This window comes from Pinus tabuliformis, chromosome X, assembly GCF_031772625.1.
Source record: "Pinus tabuliformis cultivar Carrire ecotype Pingquan chromosome X, CPIR1, whole genome shotgun sequence".
NCBI lineage: Eukaryota > Viridiplantae > Streptophyta > Pinopsida > Pinales > Pinaceae > Pinus > Pinus tabuliformis.
In genome coordinates, this window is record NC_142308.1 from 1,669,450,795 (window position 1) to 1,669,478,608 (window position 27,814).

The window sequence follows — 27,814 nt, forward strand, 5'->3', positions numbered from 1 at the left end:
TGCGTCAATAAATTTTCACTATGGCCTTTAAGTCGAGAAACTTCTCCATTTTTGTCAGTGGTGGTCTTGTCTATTTCTTTTTGCAAATTTTGTAGTACTTTTTTACCTTCAAATTATTTGAAATATCTTGTATGTCTTCTGGTGTTACTGAATTTAGTTTCAGCATAACATTCTTGGAGTGTTATTTCCTTGTTCCTGTAGGAAAATGTTAAAAACTTCTTTTTTGTATTCAAGATGAAGGAACCTAGGGTTTCCATCCATGGCAAACCCAGAATAATGTCACATTGACTGCTCCATAGTGTTTGAACTGAGAATTGTGAAATAAAAGTATAATCTTAAATGTTTAACTATAAATTGGGTATGTCATATTTTTTGTTGTCAAAACAGTCTAATTTTTCGATTATATTTGACTCTAGAATCACTAACTGGTTTGTGATTTCATGTGTTATATAATTTTTATCTTCGGTAGGGGAGATAACAATAGAGAAATATTTTCCCGCAATAGACCCTTTAATTCTAAAGGGCATTGAAACATAATTACGTGAAGTTTCTGGAAATTTTCACTCCTTCAATCTCGAATTTGACTCCATTTGCATTTATCGAGTGAACTTAGTTTTGATAATATAATTCCCTTTTTTTTTAATGATAATATATATATATATTGTAATTATATAATATACTTTTATTTATTTATCAACTATATTGTGGTGAATTTTCATGAAGTCATATGTATCAAACGATATGACTTTTGGATGCCCATGTGAGAACGGTGAAGAAATACAGTGGTCAACGGAACCGTGACAGGGAGCATAGTCAAAACACTCGGCGAGGTATGGCGAAATAATGACGGTGGACAGGCTATACGTGACAAGCAGAAGACGCAATGGGTGTGGCGAAAGACACAGATGGACAGAGATGAGGGAACAAGAGGATGTGGGTTCAAAGGCAGAGAAGAGGGCGTAAGAATTCCTTGGCAGCAGCAGTAGGTTGTGGACTGTGAATGATGTATGAGGCAGGGACGATTATAGAAATGGTCAGGGGACGAGGTGGCAGGGAAAGCGGGAGCAGGGAAAGACTTGCGCAGTCGGTTAAAGGAGACATTGTTTTTTAACAGCGAGGCAGCGATTGTAAGAGGTAAATTCAAACGGTGGCAGGGTATGAAGCACACGGTATGATGGTGGCAATGGAGTTGTTGAGCGACGACAATGGGGAAGAAAGCGGTTGCCTATGTTTCAAATGACTACGTACGATGCTTTGGTTTTTATTTTGTTTTATTTTTAATTTTTTTAATATAATATATTTTATGTTTTTTTTGTTATATATAATATCTCTTTTTTTGTAATAACCTTTTTTATTTAAGTTCTTTTTTTCTTTCTTTCTTGATTTTTTTAATATTTCTTTTTATATATATATAAATACTTTTTTTTTCCTTTTTTTTAAGATGGCCAAGGGCCTTTGACGAAATCAACGGATGGAGAAACTCCAAAAATTTAATAGCGAAACGCTTTTAGTTCCACAATAACAAGGCTGACGCAAGGTTGATGAGCAACAGTCGGATCAGACGTGGCTCTGATACCAATGAAAGGACGAAAAGTTGTATCCGCAATGTAAATATTTAAAATATTTCGAAGACTAAGACATCCATTGTAGGGTAGTAATAGTAAATTGTTTATTGTATAAAAGAATTGATGTAGGATGATTACAAATGAGAATTTGTTTATTGTATAAAAGAATTGATGTAGGATTATTACAAATGAGAATGAGGGACCTGTATATATAGCCAGGGAAGTTCACGAACAAGCATGTCTCTAAGACATGCTTTTTCATTATTAACTAACTGACCATTAGTTAATTTACTTATTATTTATTATTATATTTATATTATTATAATTATTATTTAATATCTATTTTTTATCTATTTTTACATAATTTATGTTCATAACAATTGATCTATTTGCAATGTTGCCGTGTTACAAAAGCCTTAAAAAGAGGGTGAGAAAGAAATGTCCCATTACATTGTAAGATCAGATTTTCTCCAGCAGAGTTAATTGGCTTCATAGATCTAAGGAAATAAACATATATGCCATGGACATCCACAGCAATGTTTGCAGAATAAAAGTTCTCTCTTCATTTTTCAATAGGGAAATCTGAAAGCACCCCTCCATGCAACAACCTCTCAATAGGGAAATCTGAAAGCAGCCCTCCATGCAACAGCCTTATATATTGTAACGAACAAGAGTACACATTGCGGAAGGTGATGCCACTTTAAAAAGAAAATTCCCCTCCATGTAACAACCTTATATATAGTAACCAACAAGAGTATAAATATTTGAAGCGCATTGAGGAAGGTGATACTTCTTTAAAAATAAAATTCAATAACGGCCTTTTTATATTAAATCCCGCCAACATGCAAATTCATATCAAATTATTTGTGCATTTTTTACTATTTAGCCTGGAAAAGAGTACACTGTTCAGTGGTTAACAGCTGTCACATTGCCCATATAATTATCAATAAAAAAACCTAGCAAATATGTAATTTTAAGAAAGCTTCAGCAACCTAACTAGACTACAAAGGATTATAAACATAGATACCGAGATTACAAATTCCCAAATATTTTAGATATAAATTAAATTCTAAATTCTTTTCTCCAAAATTTAGACGCAAATCAGGTGGTTAACTTCAGGTAAAATGCCCAATATGTCAGAGGCCATAACAATTTTCTTAAGAATATAATATGTTATCTGACAGAGATGCTAGGTATGCCCAGCTTGGCTGACTTGCAAGTAGTTGTGTGTCACTGAACTTACCTTTTAACATCATCCTTCCCCACAAATTAAAACACCATCTGCCAACGTCAACATCTTTTATTTCTCTGCATATGGGGGTAAACCCCAATCACCTGGGTTAAAATCCACTAATGAGCTGAGAACCTGATCTGCTCCTTGACATAAACTGCTGTCCAAGTTGGGATCGGGAACCATAACTACCGACCTGCACAATACATGCATCGAGAACTTTTTGTCATATGAGGGTAGTAAAATGATGAAACATGTGCTTATCAAGTGTGAGTTACAGTGAGCACCACATGATGAAACAGTTCACATATCACATTATTCCTACAGTGGCATGAACTAAAACCCAAAGTCATTACTCTAGTAGAATGATGAGACCAAAGTAATTAAATGTTAAGGTTTTGCATTTTCTCCTAAAAGTAGATAACTTAGCAAGTGTCTGGATGTTAATTTGCATTGCAAGAACTCAAAAAAAAATATTTGGATCTCATAATAAAAGGTATCAATTATGCAATCAGAGTCTGTTGTATATGAAAAGTAAGAGTCTCGGTTCTCCTTGATGTGCCTGAAAAACTAGTCATTCCTCAAAGCAAACTAAGGACACTATTATTTAATCATGGAATCTGATCCATATACAAATAAGTTCTGAATTTAAAGACATACAGTATTTAACCAAAACAACAATTCACAAGCACTTAGCATCCTTCAATTTTCCGTCGCAGCCATCCATCTCAAAGATTGTCCTCGACATACAGTATTTAACCAAAATAACAATTCACAAGCACTTAGCATCCTTCAATTTCTGTCGCAGCCATCCATCTCAAAGGTTGTCCTCAACAATGTATTAGGATATTGATTATTTCTTGTGAAACCTATTACACTGCAGCTATGACCAACCGTTGTGACAAACAGCAACTGAGAGAACAGGCAACCTCAATCCAACCAACGGAAAGTTACTACAGGTAATGCAGAAAACTGCTATCAGAAGTAACTGTTGAAGAATGTAACTAGGTTCGGTCTTCATAATTGTACTTGAAGTCAAAATATATTATATTTTTCAAAAGAAAGTGAAAAGAATTTTATTATTAAATTGAATTGACTTATTAAATCACGGGTTTCATGCTTGGGTCAATTATAAGTCAAGCCTCCATTGTAGGCTTTAGTTTGTTGTCAAGGTCATTTATTGTTTGGTCAAAGACTCCTCCATTAAGTTATCCTCTTCAGCAAAGTCATCAACTCGGCCTCTTCATCAAAGTCTTCAAGTCAGCCTCTTCAAGTCGGCCTCAAAGGAACAATTATCAAGTGAATATCATGTCGGCCTAAATACAGCAACACACCTCTTCATATACTCATGTCGGCTCATTTCAAGTGGCAAACCACTATATATACCAAGCTGAGTTCCTCGCTTTACATCAACTCAGAAAGTTCGGATTTCAGATAAGAAGTTTCAGTACTATAACAGAGCTCGAATTACAGGGGTTTTCGGTGATCACATTTCAGTTTTATTACAGACTCGTTGCTCTCTTAGTTCAGTGCTACTTCAGACTTGATGCTACCACAGCGAGGAAGGATTGGAGGTCTCACAGTTTCGTTATTACAGTTTCATGTTACCACAGTGAGAAGGTCTCTATACCACCACAGAGAAAGGGTCACGGTACAACTACAGTAATGAGGTCTCAGTGATTAGATCTCAGTGTTATTACAATGATGAGATCTCAGTACTATTATGAGGTCTTGGTGCACCACAGTGACAAGGATTCAATGCTATCACAGTGACATGAATTTTGGAATGCAAACACAATAAAAGAAGGATGACTTGATGGAGGAGCTGATTTCTGGTAGCATCGGATGTACTCTAAGTCTCAAAATTTGCAGGAACGCTTAGACACATGTATTCCACAATACCAAGAAATCGTTTTGGGAAATTCCACCCAGAATCAATTTTATTAAAATAATTAATTATTTTTAATAGGTAACTAAGTCTAAACTTGGGAAATTAAAATAATTAAAGGGTATTAATCAAACTGTGGGTGAAACTTCTAGAAGAAGACAAGGATCAAGCCAAAATGATCTGAGCCATTGACTAGGATCTAATCTGGGTCTTTGGTTCTCAACAGAAGGATTATAAGAAGAGGCTTGATGGACATTTGGAAGACACATCGAGCAGAGATCAAAAGATTGAATTTCTGAAGCATAGCAATTGCCGAGAAGAGAATTCAAAGTGATCTTTTGCAGTGAGGGGCAGGGATAGTTCCGGTTGGAGATTTCTCCTGATCCGAAAATACTCAGCAAGGGAGGCAGAGAGAGATCCGGGAGAGGCAGCGCAGAAGCTAAGCTGGCTAGCGTAGGCTGACGCAGAGGCAACGCAAAGCCTTGAGGAGGTCCGTATTTTGCTGGAGGAATCGATTTCTTAAGTTGGAAGCCGAGGTGTGAGACCGGGAGGTGGAAATCGAAGTTCTTGGGAGGCAAATCAATCAACAGAGGGAGTGACGCTGTCCTTAGACGCTGTGACGTTGCGTTGAGGCAGTGACTACGCAGAGGCAGCAAGGGGCAAGTTGTTCTGTGGCTGGATCAATCGAGATTGCATGTGATAGTGTGAGGTACTTCTCATTATTATTCTATCAGTGATATTCTCTGCACTGGATAGCCAGCAAGGCATTCAGAGATTGTATTAAGAAAACTATTGCTTAATAATAAAACCCTTGGCTGGTGCACCGGTTTTCCCACATTGGGTTTTTCCAGGGACTTTTGTCCAAAAATCACTGTGTAGATGTGTGTGATGTTTATTTCTCTCATGTTGTATTTAGTTTCTGCAATTTTTATTTGTGTAGGATGCAGTGTATTTAATTCGATATTTGTTGTAGCACACAACAAGTAAATTGGTTAATCGAATTAACAATTAGAAGAATTAACATCAATTACTGCAGTAGGAATCGGGTCACTGATTTTTCACAGCACAGATCGTGAGCAGAAGAGCTCAGAAGCAGAAAGGAAGAGGAGTTTGAAATTACTGCAGAAGCAACAATTCGAAACCCCAGAGGCAGCACAGTTGGTAGGCCAAGGAGGTCAAATTTTTGAGGAGAATTTGATTTCTCTAATTGAGTCGACGGAGAAATTCGATCTCCAGATCGAAGCTTTCCAGAGGCCGAAGTGAGCAGCGTACTTTTCCTTGCAAAGAAGATCTTCAGCTGGGATGTAGATATTTTGCAGCAGTTGCTGGCAGAATAGTGTTAGTGGGAGAGAAGGAGACACACTAGAGGGATCTCTTCCTTAGAGGACTTCCAACCAAGAAGTCTGATTTCTCATTAGTTGAGCAGTAGCAGGTAGCAGCAGCTCTACTACTCCAGCAGGGAGTGTGTAGGCCATCCAGTGCTATGCAGAGGAGAGAGGAGGCAATTTGACTTTTTCATTGGCAAAGATGGCAGCTAGTGGATTGCGAGATCAGGACCGGTTGGATGGTACATCCAACTATGTGATCTGGAAGGTGAGGATGTCATGCCTTCTGGATGAACATTTTCTCAAGATCTACGTCAACAGTGTGATAGTTGAACCTGTGGATCCAGATCTGCTCAAAAGGTACAAGGGAGAGATGGCAAAGGCCAAGTGGATGACCCTCAACGAAGTGAAGGATCATGTAGTATGTCACATCTCAGGCAAAGGAACTGCCAAGGAGATGTGGGATACCTTGTCCACACTATATCAGGGATCTTCCGAGCAGCGGAAGATGTACTTGGAGCAGAAGATGAGATCCATGCAGATGCAGAAGGGGGAATGCATTCATCAGTTCCTTGCAAAGCTTCAGGAAACCCAAGACGAGTTGGCAGTTGTGGGGTCAACACCTCAGCGTACCGAGATGGTGAGGTTGGCCCTGAATTCAGTTTCAGAAGAGTGGCAAGTATTTGTCCAGAGCACCCTGGGCAGGGAGAAATTGCTAGACTGGGAAGGAATGTGGGCTGCTCTTCAGCAAGAAGAGATGAGGAGAGACATAGTCAAGTGAAAACTTGACAGTAGTAGTAGCAGCAGTGAGACGAAGTCGAAGGAGGAGGATGAAAATGTAGCCCTCGCATCTAAGGGGCAGTCGGAGCAGCAGAAGAAGAAGAAGGATATTTCGAAGATCAAGTGCTTCTGGTGTGGTGAACTTGGTCACTACGCTACGTTGTGTCCTCTCAAGAAGAAGGACAAGGACGAGAAACATGATCCGAAAGGCGCATCTGCACAGATCAAGGAGGAGGAGTTTGCCATGATCGCCCAAAGGTGGGGTGATATAGAACTATATTTCGAAAGAACTACAGATGGGCAAGATCCTTGAGGAGTCCACCTCTCGGATCAATACCTTGCTACAGGGGCCCAGATCATAAGTAGTAAGATGGACCGAACCAGTTGATGCAGAGGAGTGTCGAAGTGACAGTTGCAGTGGCTAGGAGCGCTAGAGACTGGGCAGCGCAAAGCTAGAGTTGGCAACAATGCAGTTGGCACAGAGAAAAGCTAGCAACAGCGCAGAGGCTAGCAACAGTCAAAACTCCAGCAATAGATGCATCATATTGAACACCAGTTCAATAATTTTGGATGATTTTCCATTGTTGATGCAGTAGCTGCAGCAATTGGAGAAGGTTGCAGTGCAGATGCAGTGTTGGCAGTGGCAGGGCCAGCAGCAACATGGATGCAAAATTTGAGAGGGAGTTGCAGTACGGATACAGTGTTGACAGTGGCAGTGTCAACAACAATACAGATGTAGCATTTGCTCGGTAGTTGGTGGGCAGCAATGTCGGACATCAACAACGCAAAGGGAGATGTTACAGAGAAGGGTGATGCTTCAGCGTGTTGCATTACTAGAGCACATTCCTCTCTAAGAGGGAGTGTTTATTTCTGGTAGCAAAGGATGTGCTCTAAGCTTCAAAATTCGCAGGGAGGCTTGGACACATGTATTCCATAATACCCAGAAATCGTTTTGGGAAATTCCACGTGGAATCACTTTTATTAAAATAATTAAATTATTTTTAATGGGTGCCTAAGTCTAAACTTAGGAAATTAAAATAATTGAAGGGTATTAATCTAACTGTGGGTGAAACTTCTAGAAGAAGACAAGGATCAAACCAAAATGATCTAAGCCATTGATTAGGATCTAATCTGGGTCATTGGTTCTCAACAGAAGGATTATAAGAAGAGACTTGATGGGCATTTGGAAAACACGTCGGGCGAAGATCAGAAGATCAACTTTCTGAAGCACAGCAGTTGCCGAGAAGAGAATTCGAAGTGATCTTTTGCAGTGAGGGGCAGGGATAGTTCCGGTTGGAGATTTCTCCTGATCTGGGAATACTCAACAGAGGAGGCAAAGAGAGATTCGGGAGAGGCAACGCAGAAGCTAAGCTAGCTAGCGTAGGATGACACAGAAGCAGCGCAGAGCCTTGAGGAGGTTCGTATTTTGCTGGAGGAATCAATTTCTGAAGACCGAAGCCGGGATATAATGTCACCTAATAATAATAAAAATAATAAATAATAAATAATATAATATAATATTAAAATATAAGAAAATAAATGATAAACAATAAAGAAAACATAATAATAGTAAATAAATATTAAATAATGAAGAAAATATAATAATAATAAATAAATAAAATAGTAAAAAACAATACTAGAGTTCTAAATAAATATAAATAAATAAATAAAAAACTATAAAAATAGCAAAAATAAGTAAAGTTAACAAAAAGTACAATAAAATAAGAAAGAGTTAAATTAAGAAAACTATAGAAATAAGTAAAGTTATCAAAAAGTAAAAAAGAATAAAATAAGAAAAAATTATATTAAGAGAATTACTAAATTAAGTTAAACTTAAAATAAAGAAATAAAAGTTGCATGTTGACACATGAAGTGTGTGCATGTGGTTCCCCTTCCAATGCTTGCTCTATTTAATAGACGGTGAAGAAGATGAGAGATCATTACATCATTCCATCATCCATTCTCTTGGGAGAAAAGTGTTGTGAGACAAAGGATTCCCTGGCAGTAGTACGTTGATTGAGGGCTCGAGGGTGGCCAGTGGTAGAAATATTATGCTTAATTGAGCCTACGATTAGGTGGAGAGTCATTCCCAAAACTTTGTTGCGGTTAGCGAGATTCAAATAGCGTTCAACTCTGAAATTACAAGTGAGGAATATCATCGCTACAGGTAAGTTGTCTTTACTTCTATTTCTCAAAAATTTTATGCTAATTAATTGAATAGAAGTGTGTTGAATGTAAATCGCATAATTGATCTAATTAATTGTATATTTTAAAATCGAGGTTATTACATATGGTATCAGAGCAAGGTTTCAACTTTGTGTGACCTCTAAGTAAAATTTTTGAGAAAAATATTAAATTAATTTTTCCAATTATTTTGCTTATGATAATCAAGAAAAAAATTATTTATTTAAATTATTATAAACCTTATAAATTCTTTATTTGCAAACAATTGTATGCATGGATGCATAATCTTAATTTTTTATTATTAATTTAAATAAATAATTAAAATAATTCTATTAAAAATAAATCTTACACATGATTAAAAAAATTTAAATATTCAAGCGGTTTTGCATTGTCCAAAGCTTAAGACTGGCTAGCCATAGTAGAACTTCAATAAACTTTTGTACATGACTTCTTGAACAAATTTTGATTGTACGAAAAAAGAACCTGCCTGGTATTCATGCATGCATACATAAAAATAATATAATACAATTCATTATACTAAAAAACGATATAGATTATGCATGAGAGAGAAATTCGATAAAGAAAAATAAAAATAAAACAATCATGCAACCTCCCATTTACACTCATACTTTACACAGTACCCAAAAATATCTTCCTATCCATCCCTCATCTTCACCTCGCGGCTACTCGAACTCGAGTTATGTTCATGAGTAATCACACGAGTTACTAGAACACTACCGGGTTAACTTTTTAAATTTTGCATTATTAATCATACTTTAGAAGTGGCTTGATTCCAAACTTCTAATACGTCATAATTTTTTCGATATATTCAACTGATAATTTTAATTATTGCCATTATCTTTTGCTGTCATTCTATATTTCGAAGCTGGTTTTTGAATGTGCTCGATACTTCTGGAATTCTTTCTCGCTTTTCTCACATAATTATGAAGAAAATATAATAATAATAAATAAATAAAATAGTAAATAACCATACTAGAGTTCTAAATAAATATAAATAAAAATAAACTATAAAAATAGTAAAAATAAGTAAAGTTAACAAAAAGTACAATAAAATAAGAAAGTTAAATTAAGAAAACTACAAAAATAGTAAAAATAAGTAAAGTTATCAAAAAGTAAAAAGGAACAAAATAAGAAAGAATTATATTAAGAGAATTACTAAATTAAGTTAAATTTAAAATAAAGAAATAAAAGTTGCATGTTGACACATGGAGTGTGTGCATGCGGTTCCCCTTCCAATGTTTGCTCTATTTAATAAAAGGTGAGGAAGATGAGAGATCATTACATCATTCCATCATCCATTCTCCTGGGAGAAAAGTGTTGTTAGACAAAGGATTCCCTGGCAGTAGTACGTTGATTGAGGGCTCGGGGGTGGCCAGTTGTAGAGATATTATGCGCAACTAAGCTTACGGTTAGGTGGAGAGTCGTCCCCAAAACTTTATTGCGGTTAGCAAGATTCAAATAGCGTTCAACTTCGAAATTACAAGTAAAGAATATCATCGCTACATGTAAGTTGTTTTTACTTCTATTTCTCAAAAATTTTATGCTAATTAATTGAATAGAAGTGTGTTGAATGTAAATCACATAATTGATCTAATTAATTGTATATTTTAAAATCGGGGTTGTTACAGTGTGAGACCGGCAAGTGGAAATCGAAGTTCCTGGGAGGTAAATCAATCAACAGAGGGAGTGACATTGTCCCTAAACGCTGTGATGTTGGGCTGACGCAATGACTGCACAAAGGCAGCAAGGGGCAAGCCATTCTATGGCTGGATCAGTCGGGATCGCCTGTGATAGTGTGAGGTACTTCTCACTATTCTTTTGTCAGTGATATTCTCTATACTAGATAGCCAGCAAGTCATTCAGAGATTGTATCCAAAAAACTACTACTTAATAATAAACCCCTCAACTACTGCACCGGTTTTCCCATAATGGGTTTTTCCGGGGACTTTTGTCCAAAAATAACGTGTAGATGTCTGTGATGTTTATTTCTCTCGTGTTGTATTTAGTTTCCGCAATTTTTATTTGTGTAGGTTGCAGTGTATTTAATTCGATATTTGTCGTAGCACACAGCACGTAAATTGTTAATTGAATTAACAATTAGAAGAATTAACAATTGTTGCAGTAGGAATTAGGTAACCGATTTTTCACATGAGGTAGTCTCGAGTCTAAATTGTAAGGGTCTTGGTCATCTCATCTTGAATATACTAAAGGAAGAATTTTGATTGGGTTTTCCCCTAGAGTGGGGTTTTGCCCTGGCAGCATGCCTATATCTTGTGTTCTCTTCTATTTGTTGCTTGCCATTAATCTTGATGATAAGAAAAGATAATTAAAAAATCTAATACTAATAATGAAAATTTCACAAGTTAATGTCATAAGAAGAGAAATCGTTTCGCTGCCATCTCTTAGGATTTCTCAACATGGTATTAAAGCTATGGTATTGGTCAAAGGCAGTTTTGGGCTAATGAAACTAATGGAACTCACTACAGGAGCTCACATGATCTCGGTACTACCACAGAAGGTCGGATCTCTGAGATTATTGCGGACAACAGCGAATTGGTTTCAGTGTTGTTACACAATGAGAAAGTTCGAATATCATAGTTAGAGAGTAACATTGTTTCAGTACCACAGCAGTAAGAAGGGTCAACGTAAATGGTTCGGTCTGAGGTTAAGGGTATAATAATAGTAATAAGAGCTCAGTATTCCAACAATGAAGATATCTCTGTCCCAATGTAATTACAGTGATGAGTGAGAAGGATTCGATGTCTTCACAGTAAGAAGTGTTGATGTATTCGATGAAAATTCACTGACAAAAACTCGGACTTGGTGCCATTGAAATGATATGATCGAGATATCAAGTTCGAATAAAACAAATGTTTCGTTGTCATTACAAAGAGCTCGGATAGGGTGTAAAAATAATCTCTACGCTTCCACAGTTTGGATCTTTAAGTGATGATATAGTCCTAGCATTTTTATGATACAACCTTAATATTTTCGGTGAAGAAATGACTTTGGTGCTATGATCAGTGCTCCCAACAGTGAGTAGGCTTCGATGAAAAGGTGTCGGTGTTATTACAATAACACAGTTTTGGTGCTTCCAACAAGAAAAGGAGTTCGATACTACCACAATGATTCAGTGTCACTACAATGTGAGGGGTTCACTACATTGAGAAGGGATGGAACTTGGTACAACTGCCTATGAAGGTCTATCAAGTACAAGCACAAGAAACCAGCTCAAGAAATTCAAGTAAATACTGTCAAGATGCACATGCTAGTCTAATAAGTTATCAAATCAAAGGTATGTAAACACAAGGTACGTATGCTCATGAGTTCTTAGATTTTCAATATATCTAATGTTGAATGGTTCATATAATCCTTGTTGATATCTAGTCTAGGCTAAAGAGTGTACTCTCTAGATAGCATATTAGAACCTCAATCCTCTCCCTCTAGGATCTACAAGTAATCTAGGATTCCAAGCAAAAGTCCTTGATTGAAAGAAGAAATAACTTTTCATAGGATTCCATCCTCCATGGTTATGTAGGAGATCTAACTTGAGAAATGAAGTCATGTTCTTGGTATCACATCTTTTGTTTGAAAGCATGCATTACATGTATAGAAGATCATGGCTTACACTTCAAGAAATACCTACTAGGTTTGTCAAGAAACATCTCCAGGTATGTTTGTATATCTTATAAAATTCTCTTTATCTTATTTTTAAAGTTTTCATTACATTACTAACATCGCTAAGTCTGGCTATCTTGAACCATAGAGATACTTGTTTAAGGTGATTCATCTCTTGATAAATCTACCCCCCTTCATATCCTTAACTGATGTTATAGAACCCCAGATAGGTTCTCTGGAAAACCCTAACCTAAGGGTATGCTAATATTTGAAACCCTAAAACTACTTAGGGTTATTGAAAAATACTATTTGAATTTTTTTGTTGATAATGTCATGTTTGGGATTTTGGTATGATCATGACAACCTAACTTGTTAGAGTTGAAATGATGTTGTCTGAAATCCTGAACCTTTGAAATTTTGAATTTGCTTTGCTATGTTATGAAACCCTAGATCTTTAGGGTTTGGTCGGACCTATAAGCAAAACCTTAGTTGTGATCTTAGGAATGAAGCCCTAGGTATGTATGTATCCATTTGGTTGAAACCCTAGCTTGGTCTTGGTCGATACATGTCTAACATGTTGCTTGACATATGATATGCTTATGCATGATGATTAATTCCTAGATATATGTGTTGACCTAATTATTAATATCATAAGTCTTAGGGTTTAATGTACGTCCTTGTCTGAATTTGATATTCTAGGATGATGCTGAAATAAGAAAATCTAGGGAGTGTAGCGAACCCTAGTGGATTCTAGTCATGTTGTTGATTGAAGCTGTGATTGGTTCTTGGTTGTTAAAAGCTTATGAAATCTATTGTTTGTATGAAATCCTTGTAGGGAGTCTAACATACAAAATTTGAAAATTGTTATATGTATTAATCTGATTTGTTTCTAGGGTTTTTTATATGAAAGATTGTGTCATATCATTGAAAGAATATCGAAACCCTAGATATAATGAGTTTGATATCTTGATGAGTTGTGGTTGTGCAAGAAGTTGAAGTATAGTCTCTTGTTGATTATGTCTAATGCTTCTGTTGTTATAAGATTTATGTTATGGCTAACTTCATGCTTCTATAGTTTTGGTTGTACTTGTTATCTAAGTTGTGCAAGTACACAATCTTCTAGGTGGTGAAGATGATCGAAAAAAAGCATGGGGATAATAAGGATGGAAGCCACGAAAGATTCTCCGATGTCGAAAAGAAGAAGTTGATTGGAAAGACCTCCCTTAGTTTAAGAGGGAGCCTAGACAGAGAAAATCTCCCTAATTGAGAGAGAGAGCATAGTTTTGATTGGAGAATGAAGTTTGAAGGATATGTTGTGGTATGTGAAATTGAAAAGGAAAGATTCGGTTGATGGGCCTATCATGTTTGAAAAGCAACATCAGGGAAACCCTGAAGATTTGTGTTTATTTATGAATATGTGAAAGTATATTATTGATTAGAGGTTGTGTAAATCTCTTGAAGGTTTTGATAGCATGTTGGTTACCGATCAATTTGATTGGGAGAGATTTGTTGTTCTTGATCTGCTAGATCAAGGAGAGGCTTTGTGAGTGAACCATGGCCTGGGAGAAATGTTTTAAAACTCCGACTCCGACTCAGTATCGACTCGGCCGGCTCGATTTTCAATGACTTGGTCATTGTAAAAAATCATTAAATATTTTTTTTATTATAAAAAAACATAATTTTAAAGATTTTCATTCATGTTTCCAAACACACAGCATTAGAATATAGATAGAAGACAACATATGATCAAAGTAGGCTCATGAATATATCCATTATATCAAAAATTAAAATGGCACCCAGTGCACTGTCTAATACATACATGATGATGATATAGAGATCAAAACAAAAACACATAACCAAGGAGGCTAGAAATGGCCTCTACAACAAAAGTAAACTGTGACCAGTACTACTGGCTAGTGGCTACTGCTAGAGGAGCCAAGATCATCTGGATCAACCACTGGTAGCATATCTACATGCTTCATAGTTTGTAACTCATTTTTAATCTTGTACCCTCATCAATCATCTTAGACCATCTCACCAAGATGGATGTTAATAGATGTATTCATGAGAAGAACTACAAAAGCAATTTGTATGTGACACAGTCTACAGATCAAGATATAGGATCCCTAATGCCAAAACTTCTGCATCCACATCTACATGCAGTCATGACAGACCCATCTACACCCCATAGAATATTTTGTGGCTATTCTCTAGTTTTAGGATCCCTTGGGGCAACTTCAAGTTTGTTCCCATCAACTTTGTAATATGTATAAAGATAAATTGCCATCTTCCAAGAGAGAATTGCACCTATAAACATTCTAACTAGGATCACATGTTTGATCAGCATTTCAATTTCATGTGCCCTCTTTATTACATGGTTCTTAGATAGTATCATTGTTTACTTAGAAATTCACATTGTTCCTTGAGGAATTTTATACAATGAAGGCAACATATGTCTTGCTCCATTCTTACAGGAGATTTCATGTTCTTGGCAAAAAATTCACAACATTAGATCCTATCAAATTGTCAGCGCCAGACTCATCACTTTCTATTTTCAAGCACTAAACAATTCATGCCACAGGAAGCCGAGTGAACAAGTAAACAACCTATGAAAACAATCAGCTAATGTCGAATTCATGTGTCCACCAGCTTTTAACACAAATCTCTTCACCAAAAAGCAAGTAAAAAAAATCGTTTTTTTTTAGTTTTCAAGCCACTGTTACCGAGCCGGTCGAGTTGTTAGACAACTCGGCCGGCTCGGTAACAACCCGGCTGGCCGAACTGGTTTGATGGTCGAGTCGACACAGTGAGGGCTTGACTCGGACCAACTCGACCGAATCAGTTCCGAACCGGTCGGTTCTTAAAACAGTGCCTGGGAGGACATCTGGTTGTCACTTTGTGTTGATATCTAGGTCCCGAAGTTGGAAAGGTGGTGTTGATTGTAGAGCTTTGATGTTGGATACACACCTGGATCCTTGGGTTGATGGTTAGAAAGTAACACTGATGGTACCTATAGAGGCTAAAAGCTTCAGTCCATCTTAGTCCCACATGGATAGATTGCCCTGGTCAGGAATCTAGCCCATGGCATTGCGGTGCCTAAACTTCTTCTTAGATGATGTGTTTTGAGATCTTCCATGTACCTCGTTGATTATATGTAAATATGAATACCTCCCTAGTTAAGAGGGAATGTTGAAGGATGTAGCTAGGTTCGGTCTTCATAATTGTATTTGAAGTCAAAATTTAATATATTTGTCAAAAAAAGTGAAAAGAATTTTATTATTAAATTGAATTGACTTATTAAAGCATGGGTTTCATGCTTGGGTCAATTATAGGTCAAACCTCCATTGTAGGCTTTAGGTGTCAAAGTCATTTATTGTTTGGTCAAAGACTCCTCCATCAATTCATCCTCTTCAGCAAAGTCATCAACTCAGCGTCTTCATCAAAGTCTTCAAGTCGGCCTCAAAGGAATAATTATCAAGTGAATATCATGTCGACCTAAATACAGCGACACACCTCTTCATATTCTCATGTCGCTTCATTTCAAGATGGAAAACCACTATATATACCAAGTTGAGTTCTTCGCATTACATCAACTCAGAAAGTTCGGATTTCAGATAAGAAATTTCGATACTATAACAAAGCTCGCATTACAGAGAGGTTTTCGGTGATCACAGTTCAGTTTTATTACAGACTCGTTGCTCTCTTAGTTCGGTGCTACTTTAGACTTGATGTTACCACAGAGCTACCACAGCGAGGAAGGATTAAAGGTCTCACAGTTTCATGTTACCACAGTGAGAAGGTCTCTATACCACCACAGAGAAAGGGTCATGGTACAACTACAACAATGAGGTCTCAGTGATTAGATCTCGGTGTTATTACAATGATGAGATCTCGGTACTATTTTGAGGTCTCGGTGCACCACAGTGACAAGGATTCAATGACAGTGACATGAATTTTGGAATGCAAACACGGTAAAAGAAGGATGTCTTGATGGAGATAGTCTCGAGTCTAAATTGTAAGGGTCTTGGTCGTCTCATCTTAAATCTACTGAAGGAAGAATTTTGACTGGGTTTTCCCCTAGAGTGGGGTTTTTCCCTCGCAACATGCCTACATCTTGTGTTCTCTTCTATTTGTTGCTTGGCATTAATATTGATGATAAGAAATGATAATTAAAAGATCTAATACTAATAATAAAAAATCCACAAGTTAATGTCATAATAAGAGAAATCGTTTAACTACCATCTCTTTGGATTTCTCAACAGTTACAACTTACAACCATACATTACAATGTTGATAATTTTTTGAGCGCATTGATTGCATTGATGAAACAATAGAATAGGGTACTTCAGTTTAGCTGAGAAAAAATTACCCGGAGAGAAGCAAATTACACATTGCCATATCATAGATGTAATCAATGAGTTTCAAGTTAAAGCAGAATTCTTAAATGGCTACCATCTACAGGAGAAAAAGGTAGTTCCTCAACCAACAACATTTCCTCAAAGAAGGATTCTAAGCACCAAAAACACGATGCATACTATTCAGGACAATTAAGGTTCAACTCACCTACAAGACTGCAAAAGTAGAAGCTAGCAAATCTTGAACTATTATTTAACATTTTTCCAAACTTTTATAGTTAAAGGATTATATCCAAGAAAAACAGACTTGTTGCACACATTTTGTTGAAGTTCCAAGGAAGCAGAAATGCCAAATTTTTTTCAATAAGATCGGGTCATCTATCAGGGGTCTACATGTCATTATAAACCCATTCTGCACGTTATGTAATATAAATGATCCTAGTAAGACCTTAAGTATATGTAAAAACCTAGGTAAACCTATAATTTTGATGACAAATTCCATCCTAGGAGGTTTTTTAACCTCGTTGATTACCTATGTTTCTAGACACGGCTAATAAGAAGAGTATTTTCCCTCTAGCTTAAACCCCAAATCTAAGGTGAAATTTATTGTCGAAATCTTAGGTGAGTCCTAGTGTTTTTAGTCGAGTCTGATGTAAAAGTAATTTCGGAATGAATAATTTAAGCTAGTTGGCTTAATTATTTTATTACAACTCACTTGGTCTACTAGATCATATTTGTCATAGATGGGTTATGTGTCTTGAGGGTCTAAGCCAAATGTGTATTCCCCATTTGAGGGTTGTAAATATAAAATTTTATGTATTAGAGGGTGGAAAAATAATTAAATCCCCTCATGTGTAAATTAATTAATTTTTCTGGCTAAATAAAATTAAATCCTAACCCAGAAAATTAATTAATTAGAGTCGAAATTAAGTTGTCTTAGGAAAATTAATTCTCCAAGTGGAAAAATTCGTGGGTCTTAAAGGAATCAATTTTTAAAGGTCCTCCACCAAGGGAATATTGTATATTTCAAGAAAATTTGGACCCTTGGACCTTGGTGGTTAAGTCAAAGTCAAAATTTTGAGGAAATTAGCTCAAAATAATTAATTTTGAGCTAAAAATGGAATTAAATGATAAATTTGAAAATTCTTCAAAAATAAAAAATCAAGGGCCAAAATTAAAAGATCTTGAAGTGTTTATCAACGACCAAGATTATTTTGACAAGGATCAAAAAAACTAGGTATTATTTTTCCACTTGGAGGATGAATCTATAAATTAGAGTCATTTTAGTCTCTAGCATCTTGATCTCTGGCCAGAAAATAGTTGTTGAAGCATCTTTGTAACTATTGTCCCTCTGGGAACTATTTTTTCTATCATAATAAAGACTTTGGGGTGCAATTCAAAGTGTTTTTGCTTATTCAAGACTACGGGCATCTCTATGTTGTATTGAATATTGGTAAGATCCGTTTTTTCATTAGATGGAGATAAAATCATACTATTGATAGTTTTGGGTTAATCTTAGGTGGTTTGATTCCCCATGTGATCTAACAAATTATTTTTTGAGATAAATACATAGTGCTTGCAGGTACTTTAGTCATTGGCCTCCAAGTTCACAAACTTGGGCAGGAATCACTATTTCTTGGATTCCAAATATTTGTATGGTGGATTAAATCTTCGCTAAGGCTATAGTATACATTGGGGTTTCTAAAGTATTTTTAGCCATTCATCAAAGGAAAAAACTCCATAAAAATATTTTTCTCAAAAATTCAAAATTTTCAAAACCCTTGTATATTTGTAGATCTTGTAAATAATTTTGTAAATCTAATTTGTAAATTATTTTTTCTAACTTGGGTTTTGGGGTTTTAAGTATTTTGTATATATTTGGGGTTTGGGTGTTTTATTTTCATTTTTTGCAGGTTGGATCAAGGGATCAAGTGGAAGAAGAGCTAGATCTAGGCCCTTGAGGGTAAGATCTAGTCTCTTGAAAAATTTTGCAGGACTATTCACTGAAGATTTTACAACAAAATTCAGATCCGGAAAGGAATTTTTTTTCGAGACAAGGGTTTTCACTTTCAGGCCTCCCGGGACCAGATTCGACCTCCCCAAGGTTAGCGTCAGCCTCTTGGCTCCCTACGTCATCATTTTTTCCCCTTTGCATTATTATTTTGGGCCATTTAGGGCCAGCGTTAGCCTTCTAGGGCTTCGGCCCTCCCCTGTGGCCCAGCGTCAGGGTTTCAAGGCCAATTTTGGCCTGGCCGTGAGGCCTAGAGGCCTTGGCCCCCCTCTGCGGCCCTCTTTTCCTAGTTCCTGACCTTTGTGGGGCCTACAACAACCCTTTTAGGGCTTTCTCCTCAGTCATCCAGCCTTGGAGCCTCCTCCTCCTCCTCCAGCGTCCAACCTCTGAGCCCCAGCGTTAGCTTTTTTTAGCATTCTCTCACCTCCTTATTCCTTGATTTGCCCTCCTAAGCCTATATTCCCTCAACGTTGGCCTTCCTTGGCCTAGTGTTAGCTCTTCTTGGCCATTTTCTACTCTAGTTTGACCTAGTTCTACAGATTCTTGAGCTCCAAAAACTTGATTTTCAGGTGACTTCTTCATCAAAAAAATTTGGGTCCCTTGGGCAAGTGCATCTAAATGGCTTTAGGCCCAGGGTTTGACCTTTAAACCCTTGTTTTCTCTCTATTTTATTAAAACAGTTAAATCAGTGAGAACTAGGCCCTAAAATCATATTCAGCTTGGTCAAAATTGCAATATTTTCATTTTCCTAAATTTTGGCCACTTGGGCACATTAGATCTAGCCTAGATCTAATTTTATGCTTGCTGGAATTTACTGCATAACTAAAGATTTCAGATCTGAAATTTCTGAAGCATACACTTAATAAGGGTCAAAAAACTTGAAATTCTTAGTTTTCGGTAAATTTTCCTATTTTTAAGCAATTTTGACATTGTTCTTAGCCTCATTAGCTTGTTGATCTGTGGCTTATTTACTGCTGTAATCAATAAATCAGATCGGGAAAATCTCTGAAAAATACATTTTAAAAGGCCTGATTCATCTAGGTTTTCAGTTAGCTAAGTTTGCTTGGCAATTGGGTTGCTTCTTGTAACATTGGGCAAACATATACACTTGAAAATTGCTATTTACTTACCGTTGTCATATATTTCTTACTGTTGTTATATTAATCACTCGGTGCTCATAAAAAGATCATAGAAACATAAAGTGCACAACTGTCTTCATAACTCTATATCTTGTTATTACTTGTTCCTAGCATTTATGTGATGAAAGTGGCTAACATTGTGTTGTTCTTGTGAGTTTATGTGTTATAAAAATTTATATTTCACATCTAATAAGCTCACTCACCTATAAGCACTTGAATCATAAATTGTCTTGGTGATAAGTCTCTTGAGCATATTGGTATCTTGTTGATTTGATTGAGTTCCTCTTAATAATTGTCATTGAAGTGATAAGATCATTCTTAATCTTGTTTTGGGCATCTAAGTTTCCATTGAGATATTTGGCTCATCTAAAGTATTGAATATTGTTGAATATTGGCATCTTATAGCTTTGTGGTTAATTGATAAGTAATCTAACATCTTGAGGAATATCTTGTAAAGTTTGCACTTGTATCTTTCGACATTTATCTCAATATTGTTAAATACTATTGCTTTAAGACAATTCACACTAAGTACTTAAGTATCTTAAACAATCCTAACTCAAGATAATTTCACTCATCATCATTGCATAAGCATCCTAGATCTAGCTTGCACTAAAACTTACCTCCTAGCATAAGTTAGGTTGATAGAGATCTAAGGAAACCCTTCTCACCTAGCTTGAGGGGCTTGGCAACTCTTCAGTGATTAACACGGTGACCTTGCAGTCGTCAGAGCCACAGTCTCTGCAACGCCGGAGGCACCAGGTGATAGGAGCACAACAGAAAGTATCGTTAATCAGGCCCTAGCCTACTTCCTGTTGGCCTCCTTCCCACAACCTCGCTTGGACCCAACTTCAAAATAGTTAAGGGAAGGCCACATTTAGATTAGGCATATAATTAAAATTAACTAAGATCTTTGCATTTCACATAGGTCCTAGGACTTGCACATCATATAGGTTAGTCAATCATTCAAGCAGCGACTGTCCATCTGGTCACTTGATTTCAATTTACCATAAGCAAGAATTGTGACTCCATTAAGGCACTGGTGTCATACTTAAAATCTAATCTAATCATTAATCTTGCTAAATTTAACCAACTAGCTAGGCCACTCATCCTTCATCTCATTTCATAGGGACTAACCCCATAGCCTATTGTTGGGAGACAACTAGAGCGAAGTCGGTGGGTATCAGAGTGACAGCCCCCACCCTATTTTCACGATGCTTGTACAATCCAGGCAACAACAGGACCCAAGCAAAGAAAGGAGAGAAAGAAACTGAAACATTGTCTTACCAACTAATAATGTGCATTAGAAATAATGGGAGGTTTCAATATTATTATTATTATTATTATTATTATTATTTTGAGAGCTGCAACTTATAGAATCTCTTTGACTAAGCAGCCCCGCTATGAGGATCATATCGATGCTATCAAAGTCACCCAAGACTTACACCTTGCCTCATCCGCACCCACTCAAGGAGTTTTGTCCTTGGGGCTTGTTACTACACAATCCAACACCTTAGTGCAAAGCCTCACTAAGCAATATAGATTGAGAGCAACAGTGGGATTAGTTACAATTGTAGCAAAATCTTGCACTTCTAGAGATAAAGTCCCAAAGCTTAAGTGCAAGACCTACTACATCTCAGAGGGAGCAATTGTCACTTCATCAACCCTCTTCTTGCTTCTAGCCAGCTCTCCACTGACTCAAGGGGGATTCTCCTTGTCGATCCTAGAGATCTAATACCTGGTCACGCTAAGTGAAAAGTTCTCCAAAGCTTCTACTTCAAACTGCACCAATCAGATGATCCGATCATTAAGGGTTTAGGTGGAAGATAGGATTACTAGGTTTATTAAAGTAATTAGGGCTAGAGTTCAAAGAGAATATCCCCAGAGATCATAACTTCAAGATTTCTTAAGAGAGTGGAAACCTAGCAAAATGTTTTTTTATGATTTACAAAAAGGTATAAAGTGATGAAAAATGAAGGATCGGTGCCTTGGTTTATCAATGAATTTATGGGAATATGGATTCAAACAAGGAGTAAGTCTATGGTTGAAGACTTGACTAGAGCAAGTTAAGAGAGAATTTCTCCATCAAACCCCTATCAATTTTTAATCAATTGGAGATTTAAGGTTAAGGAATGCTATACTAAGTTTCCTTGATGGATTCTTGGTGAAATTTTACAAAAGGAGATGTTATAACCATAAAATATTCAATACATTAAGATGAAAATTTCAGTGAAACCTTGATTCTGCAACAATTGTAAAATGGAAGAAGTATTCACAATAAAGTTGCACAAATCACCATAGAATCACTTCTTCAATCCAAGAGAAAATTCATTCAAGCATAATATCCTCCCTAACACAATTTACTCAACTTGAAAAACACAGCCAAAATTTTCAAGAAAAAATCGCAGAAAAATTCAAATTAGCTATGTGATTTCTCTCCCAAAACTTCATGAGAAAATGAGAGGAAGTGTACCTCTATTTATAGAGGAGGTGCTCAACTTCCCTCATAATAAAATAATGATTTTTTAAGCTAAAATCCCTAAAATTAGCCTAAGGAGGGGCAAAAGGCCCTATCTACAAATTAATTAATCTAAATTAATATAAAATGGGGCCACATGTACAAAAATTAGGAGCTCAAAGACTCAAAAGATGCCCCTTCTCCACAACCGAAGGATATATGGGGCTTGTTGATGTGGCATCCAACCTCCAAAGACCCTTCAATATCACAAGTTTCAAAAGGTCTTCAAATTTGTCTTTAAAACCCCCAAAGTGGGCAAAAGGGCTCCAAGAAGAAGCTACTCAACTTCCACTATCACATGTAAGGCCTTTCATAAGGGTCGGTCTCTTCAAGCCACATCAACTTTAAACCCATTGCCTCAAAATCTAGCAAGTCTTATGAGAGGCCTCACAAGTCAAAAGCCAGACCAAGATACAATAATGCGGTGGAGGCCATTGTCACCTCAGCACTCCATCTCCTCTTTAATGGAATTTCACCACAAGGGAGACTTCCCAGTATAAGTCACCTAAAGGATATTTTAAATCAATAGCTCAAAGGTCACAATTTCAATAAGCTCAAATCAAACTAAGAACAAGGCCCAATTCAATGTAATAAGAAATAGTGTACCCTCAAAAGAACCTACAAAGAATAGTTATAGTCTATTGTTTGGATGATATGATGCCATAGTGGAACAATTAGGCATATAAGACAAAGAAAAGGTTTTCTAGAAAGGTATGATCAACAAACCTTCAATTAGCCCTAAGTTGAAGCCTTAATGCAAGATTAGGGTTACTTGGCCTAGAATTACCTAGGGTTTGTGACATCAGCCCTAAGGAGGTTATTCCAACCATGGAAAATGCAAGATTTAGGTGAGATAAAGTCCAACCAATAGGATCAACCTCAAAATAGCCTAATGCTTCAACCCGAATTGAATTTGGCCTCAAGCCCTAGCCCTAACGGCTTGTCTTGAAGCGCTGAATTACGTTAGAAAATAGAAAAGGAGAAAATTTTGTAGTTTTGAACAATGTTGCAGTAATCATTACATGAATACTAGAGACTCAACTAACTCTCTAATTTATAAATAAATCCTCCAAATTGAAAAATAACAGCTAGTTTATTTTATCATTTTCAAAATAATCTTGGCCCTTGATTTTTTATTTTTGAGAAATTTTCGAATTTATCATTTAATTCCATTTAATTAGCTCAAAATTAATTATTTAGAGCTAATTTCCTCAAAAAATTGACTTTGACTGAACCACCAAGGTCCAAGGGTCCAAATTTTCTTGAAAAATACAATATTCCTAAGTTGCACGAAACGCCGAAACGTTTCAGAGTTTCCGAAACAAATACGTTTAGAAACATCACCTCCCAAAAATGGAACCGTCGGCCAAAACGTCATATATGAATATATAAAAATATATGTATAACTAAATAAGTGAATAACACATTATCTTGCAAGAAAAAAAGGAATAATACCCATAGATAACAATTTACAAGGAAAAACAAATCTATATTAACTCTAATAGATGATCACATGATGGTCTAGTTTCGACCGAGTTTCAGCCAAGTTTCAGAGTTTCAGGTATGAGTACGGCCCGAAACATTGGGTTCATTGAAGTTTTGTGCAACATAGCAATATTCCCTCGGTGGCGGACCTTAAAAATTGACTCTTTTAAGACCCACGAATTTTTCCATTTGGAGAATTTATTTTCCTAAGACAATTTAACTCGACTCTAATTAATTAATTTTTTGGCTTAGAAAAAATTAATTAATTTACACGAGGGGATTTAATTATTTTTCCAACCCTCTAACACATAGGATTTTTCATTTACAAGACTTAAAGAGAGAATACACATTTGTCTTAGACCCTCAAGACACATAACCATCTGCAACTCAATATGATGTAGTAAACCCAAGTGATTTGTAATAAAATAATCAAGCCAATTAACTTAAATTATTCCCAAAGCATTTTTACATCAGACTCGAATAAAACACTAGGACTCACCTAATAATCCGACAATAAATTTCACCCTAGCTTTGGGGGTTTAAGCTGGAGGGAAAAAACTCTTCTGATTAGCCGTGTCGAAAAACACAAGTAATCAGTGAGGTTAAAAACCTCCTAAGATGGAATTCGTCATCAAATTATAGGCTTACCTAGGTTGTTATATAGACTCAAGGTTTTACTAAGATCATTTACAATATATAACTTACAGAATGGGATGACCATAACACATGGACTGTTGATATGTGATCTAATCCTTGTTGAAAAAGTTGGCACTTCCGCTTCCCTGGAACTTTAACAATTTGAGTGCAATAGGACCACAATAAGATTATGGATAGGAGGAGGATGGCAAGACGTTAAAACAAACGTACAAGCTCAATATACAACGTAATTATAAATATGTCTGATGGAAAATAGTCCAACAGCACCTGCAAATTAGAGACATCAATCTTCACACATATATCTTCTTCCTATGTCTATAGTCTGGAAAGTTCACACACTCTTCACCAAAGCTGGCCACGCTACTCTCTCATACATTGCACCACTTTGAAAAGGAGATACGTCGCTCAACAAATCTCATACACGTTGCTCACATCCACCTGCTCTACAGTTATGAGGTATCCAAGAAAGGAGAAATCCAGTAGAAGACCCGCAATGTTGCCTTCCCAGCTCTATTGTTGTCATTGCTACTAACTTCTGCTTGCCCAAGAAATTGCTTTGTTTTGCTTTTTTTTGTTCCTATGTCTTCCCTTATGTTCCAGAATTGCACAAGCTAAGAGTATATACTTAGAGACTGAATATACTAGAATATAACGAAAATATCTTTGCAAATTCACAGTCAATTAAGAAAATTGTGCTTAAATTCTTCATAAAAAAAGTTGAATCCCCGTGGTTCTCTTCGAACTTCGAAATGGACGGTCCTCCGGTGCTCCAATCTTGCAGAAAGATGATAAAATCCTCCGAAAATTGCAAGTCAGGTACAAACAAGGCTGCCAGCTAGTGGACTCAAAATCTAGGTTGTTCTCACATGTAGACCGGACCAGCCAAAAAGCTCAGAGGAAAAAGAAAAGATATTGACCTGCTTCACAATTAGCTTATACACCTCAGTGCCACGAAACCACCTTTTGCCATTCAAACACTGAGTGATTCTTGTGGTTCTTATAATTGGAAATGGGTGTGGGTGGTAGAGTACACAGGTTGGTCGACAAACAAAAACAAATGATGCGACAACTGAAACCAGAGGTGTATCCTCTTTTTGCTGTCACTGGTTTTGGTGCGGGTATGAGAACGTTTCAACCGTTACAAAGCCTAGCTCAAGTTGACAGTTTTGACAAAACTCCTTGCAGAGAATGCGCGAATTATAGAGGTGGTCGTTTGCTCAACAAAAAATAGGTAACATGAGCGAATTTCACTGAGACGTGGTTAGGTATGCAGATAGGCAGGTCAGAATAGCAGAGAGGCCATGAGAACCAATAGAAAATTGAAAGACTGACATGAAACGAATAGCACTAAAAGGGCGGTTTGGGAGCAGAGCACAAATTGACCGACATGCAATTATGACTTTTGAGCAATGAAGGTGCTTAGGCGAGGCCACAAAACTAGTGGCTCAAACTTGAGCAAGGCAAGAATACACCTACTCTCATACCATGTTAAACTCACACAAAATAGTAGACAAATTTAGATAATTGTGAGATGTAATCTATTAACAAGATGTACATATTAATACATTATTATCTGACCCTTGGTTATCATATTCCAAGAGGTCTCTTGGACTCCAATCACTGTTCACATTCCACACCATAACCCTTGGCGGATTAGGTGTCCAACAATTACTTTGGAGGGTTTATGCCATTTCATAATAAATAAAGACATTACTCATTTAAACTGGTATAACACCACTCAAGTTCTGTCAAAATCTAAAACATACTCTGTGGTCATATTTACCAAGAAAAACACTTACATGCCAGCATTTCTAGCTGCAGCTACACCCGTTGGAGCATCTTCCAGAGTCAATACTTTTTCAACTTGGGGAACGGGTTCCTGAATTAAACATAAGAAACTTTCATAGAAAAATGAACTCACAATAATAATTCCATCTCTGAAAACAACATAACGAGAAAAATGAAACAAAAAATATAACAAATTCAAATGTTTCATGTCGTGGTAAAAAACCAATACCTCAAATTTTTTTGCTGCCAAAAGAAAGATGTCAGGGGACGGTTTTCCCTGTTTGATTTCTGGATCATCGCCTACAACTACATGATGCATCAATGAGAATAGATCTTTGTGTTTAGTTGTCTTCAGCTCATAATGTCGCCTATGAGAGCTGTAAAGTCATCAGACAAACCCTGTTAGTACTTCACACTAGTTCAACTTCATTTAACACACTGATCAAATAGAAAAAATAGAATCTCTACTCTTACCATCAAAGTTATGGACAGGATTACGACGTGAAATAATTATTGTCCGCATGAGTGCAAAAGTAGTTAAAAATATATTGACCACTTAGAGACAGTAACACCTATCTTATACCTTGTTCCCACAGCCATAGGTACTCCATGTTCATGTAGATGTCGTACTAAACGCTCTGCTCCTGCACCACAAAAGCATACATTCAGAACATAACATCCAAAATGTGTTGAAAAGCATGTCACTTTCAAATAAAGAATCTGTTTCTGAGTGGGAGAATAAAAGAAACAGTAGTAACACTTCAGATCAAACAGCACAAGCAGTAAAAGTGACTGCAACAGCAAGGTGCCCTATATTGCAAGGGAGAAGAACATTGGTAGGAACATTGATAGGCTTACTCTCTAAGCCAATGTATGCTATTGTTCCTCATAGGGATCAGCCTTTGATATCAACTTTGACTCTACTCACCTCTGAAGACCAACTAAGAAAATAGATATTGATTTCATTTCATGTATTTTAATAGCAAAAAGATTAAGCATACCTGGCATAAGCCCACTTTCTGGAAACATGTCCTGCAGCATGTCTTCTCTTTGTCTGAGAAACTCCTCAGGTGTTAAAATTCCTTCAAGCCCGGTCTCCTTTACAAATACTTGTGCTGCTTCTGATGCTTTCAAGCCAATCATTTTGGACTTCAGAGACCAATCAAAGTGTTTCCCATATCCCTCAAGAATGCGCTCCTGGACAACAGTATAAAACTTTTCTGTATCTGTAACCAGACAACATATCATGATT

The 27,814-nt window shown here is 36.6% G+C and overlaps 1 protein-coding gene across 2 annotated transcripts in view; it reads right to left on the bottom strand.

The window, feature by feature from the left end:
- Positions 1 to 2,597: 2,597 nt before the first annotated feature.
- Positions 2,598 to 27,814, bottom strand: part of LOC149146432 ((DL)-glycerol-3-phosphatase 2-like) — a 36,102-nt gene continuing 10,885 nt past the window's right edge. For both annotated transcript variants that reach the window (XM_089446751.1, XM_089446750.1), the window contains 5 exons: positions 27,564 to 27,788; positions 27,146 to 27,206; positions 26,792 to 26,939; positions 26,574 to 26,653; positions 2,598 to 2,992 (listed from right to left, as the gene is read on the bottom strand). In XM_089446751.1, the coding sequence (XP_089302877.1) occupies positions 2,866 to 2,992; positions 26,574 to 26,653; positions 26,792 to 26,939; positions 27,146 to 27,206; positions 27,564 to 27,788 (641 nt within the window). In that variant the 3' untranslated portion in view covers positions 2,598 to 2,865. The remainder of the gene's footprint in view (positions 2,993 to 26,573; positions 26,654 to 26,791; positions 26,940 to 27,145; positions 27,207 to 27,563; positions 27,789 to 27,814) is intronic.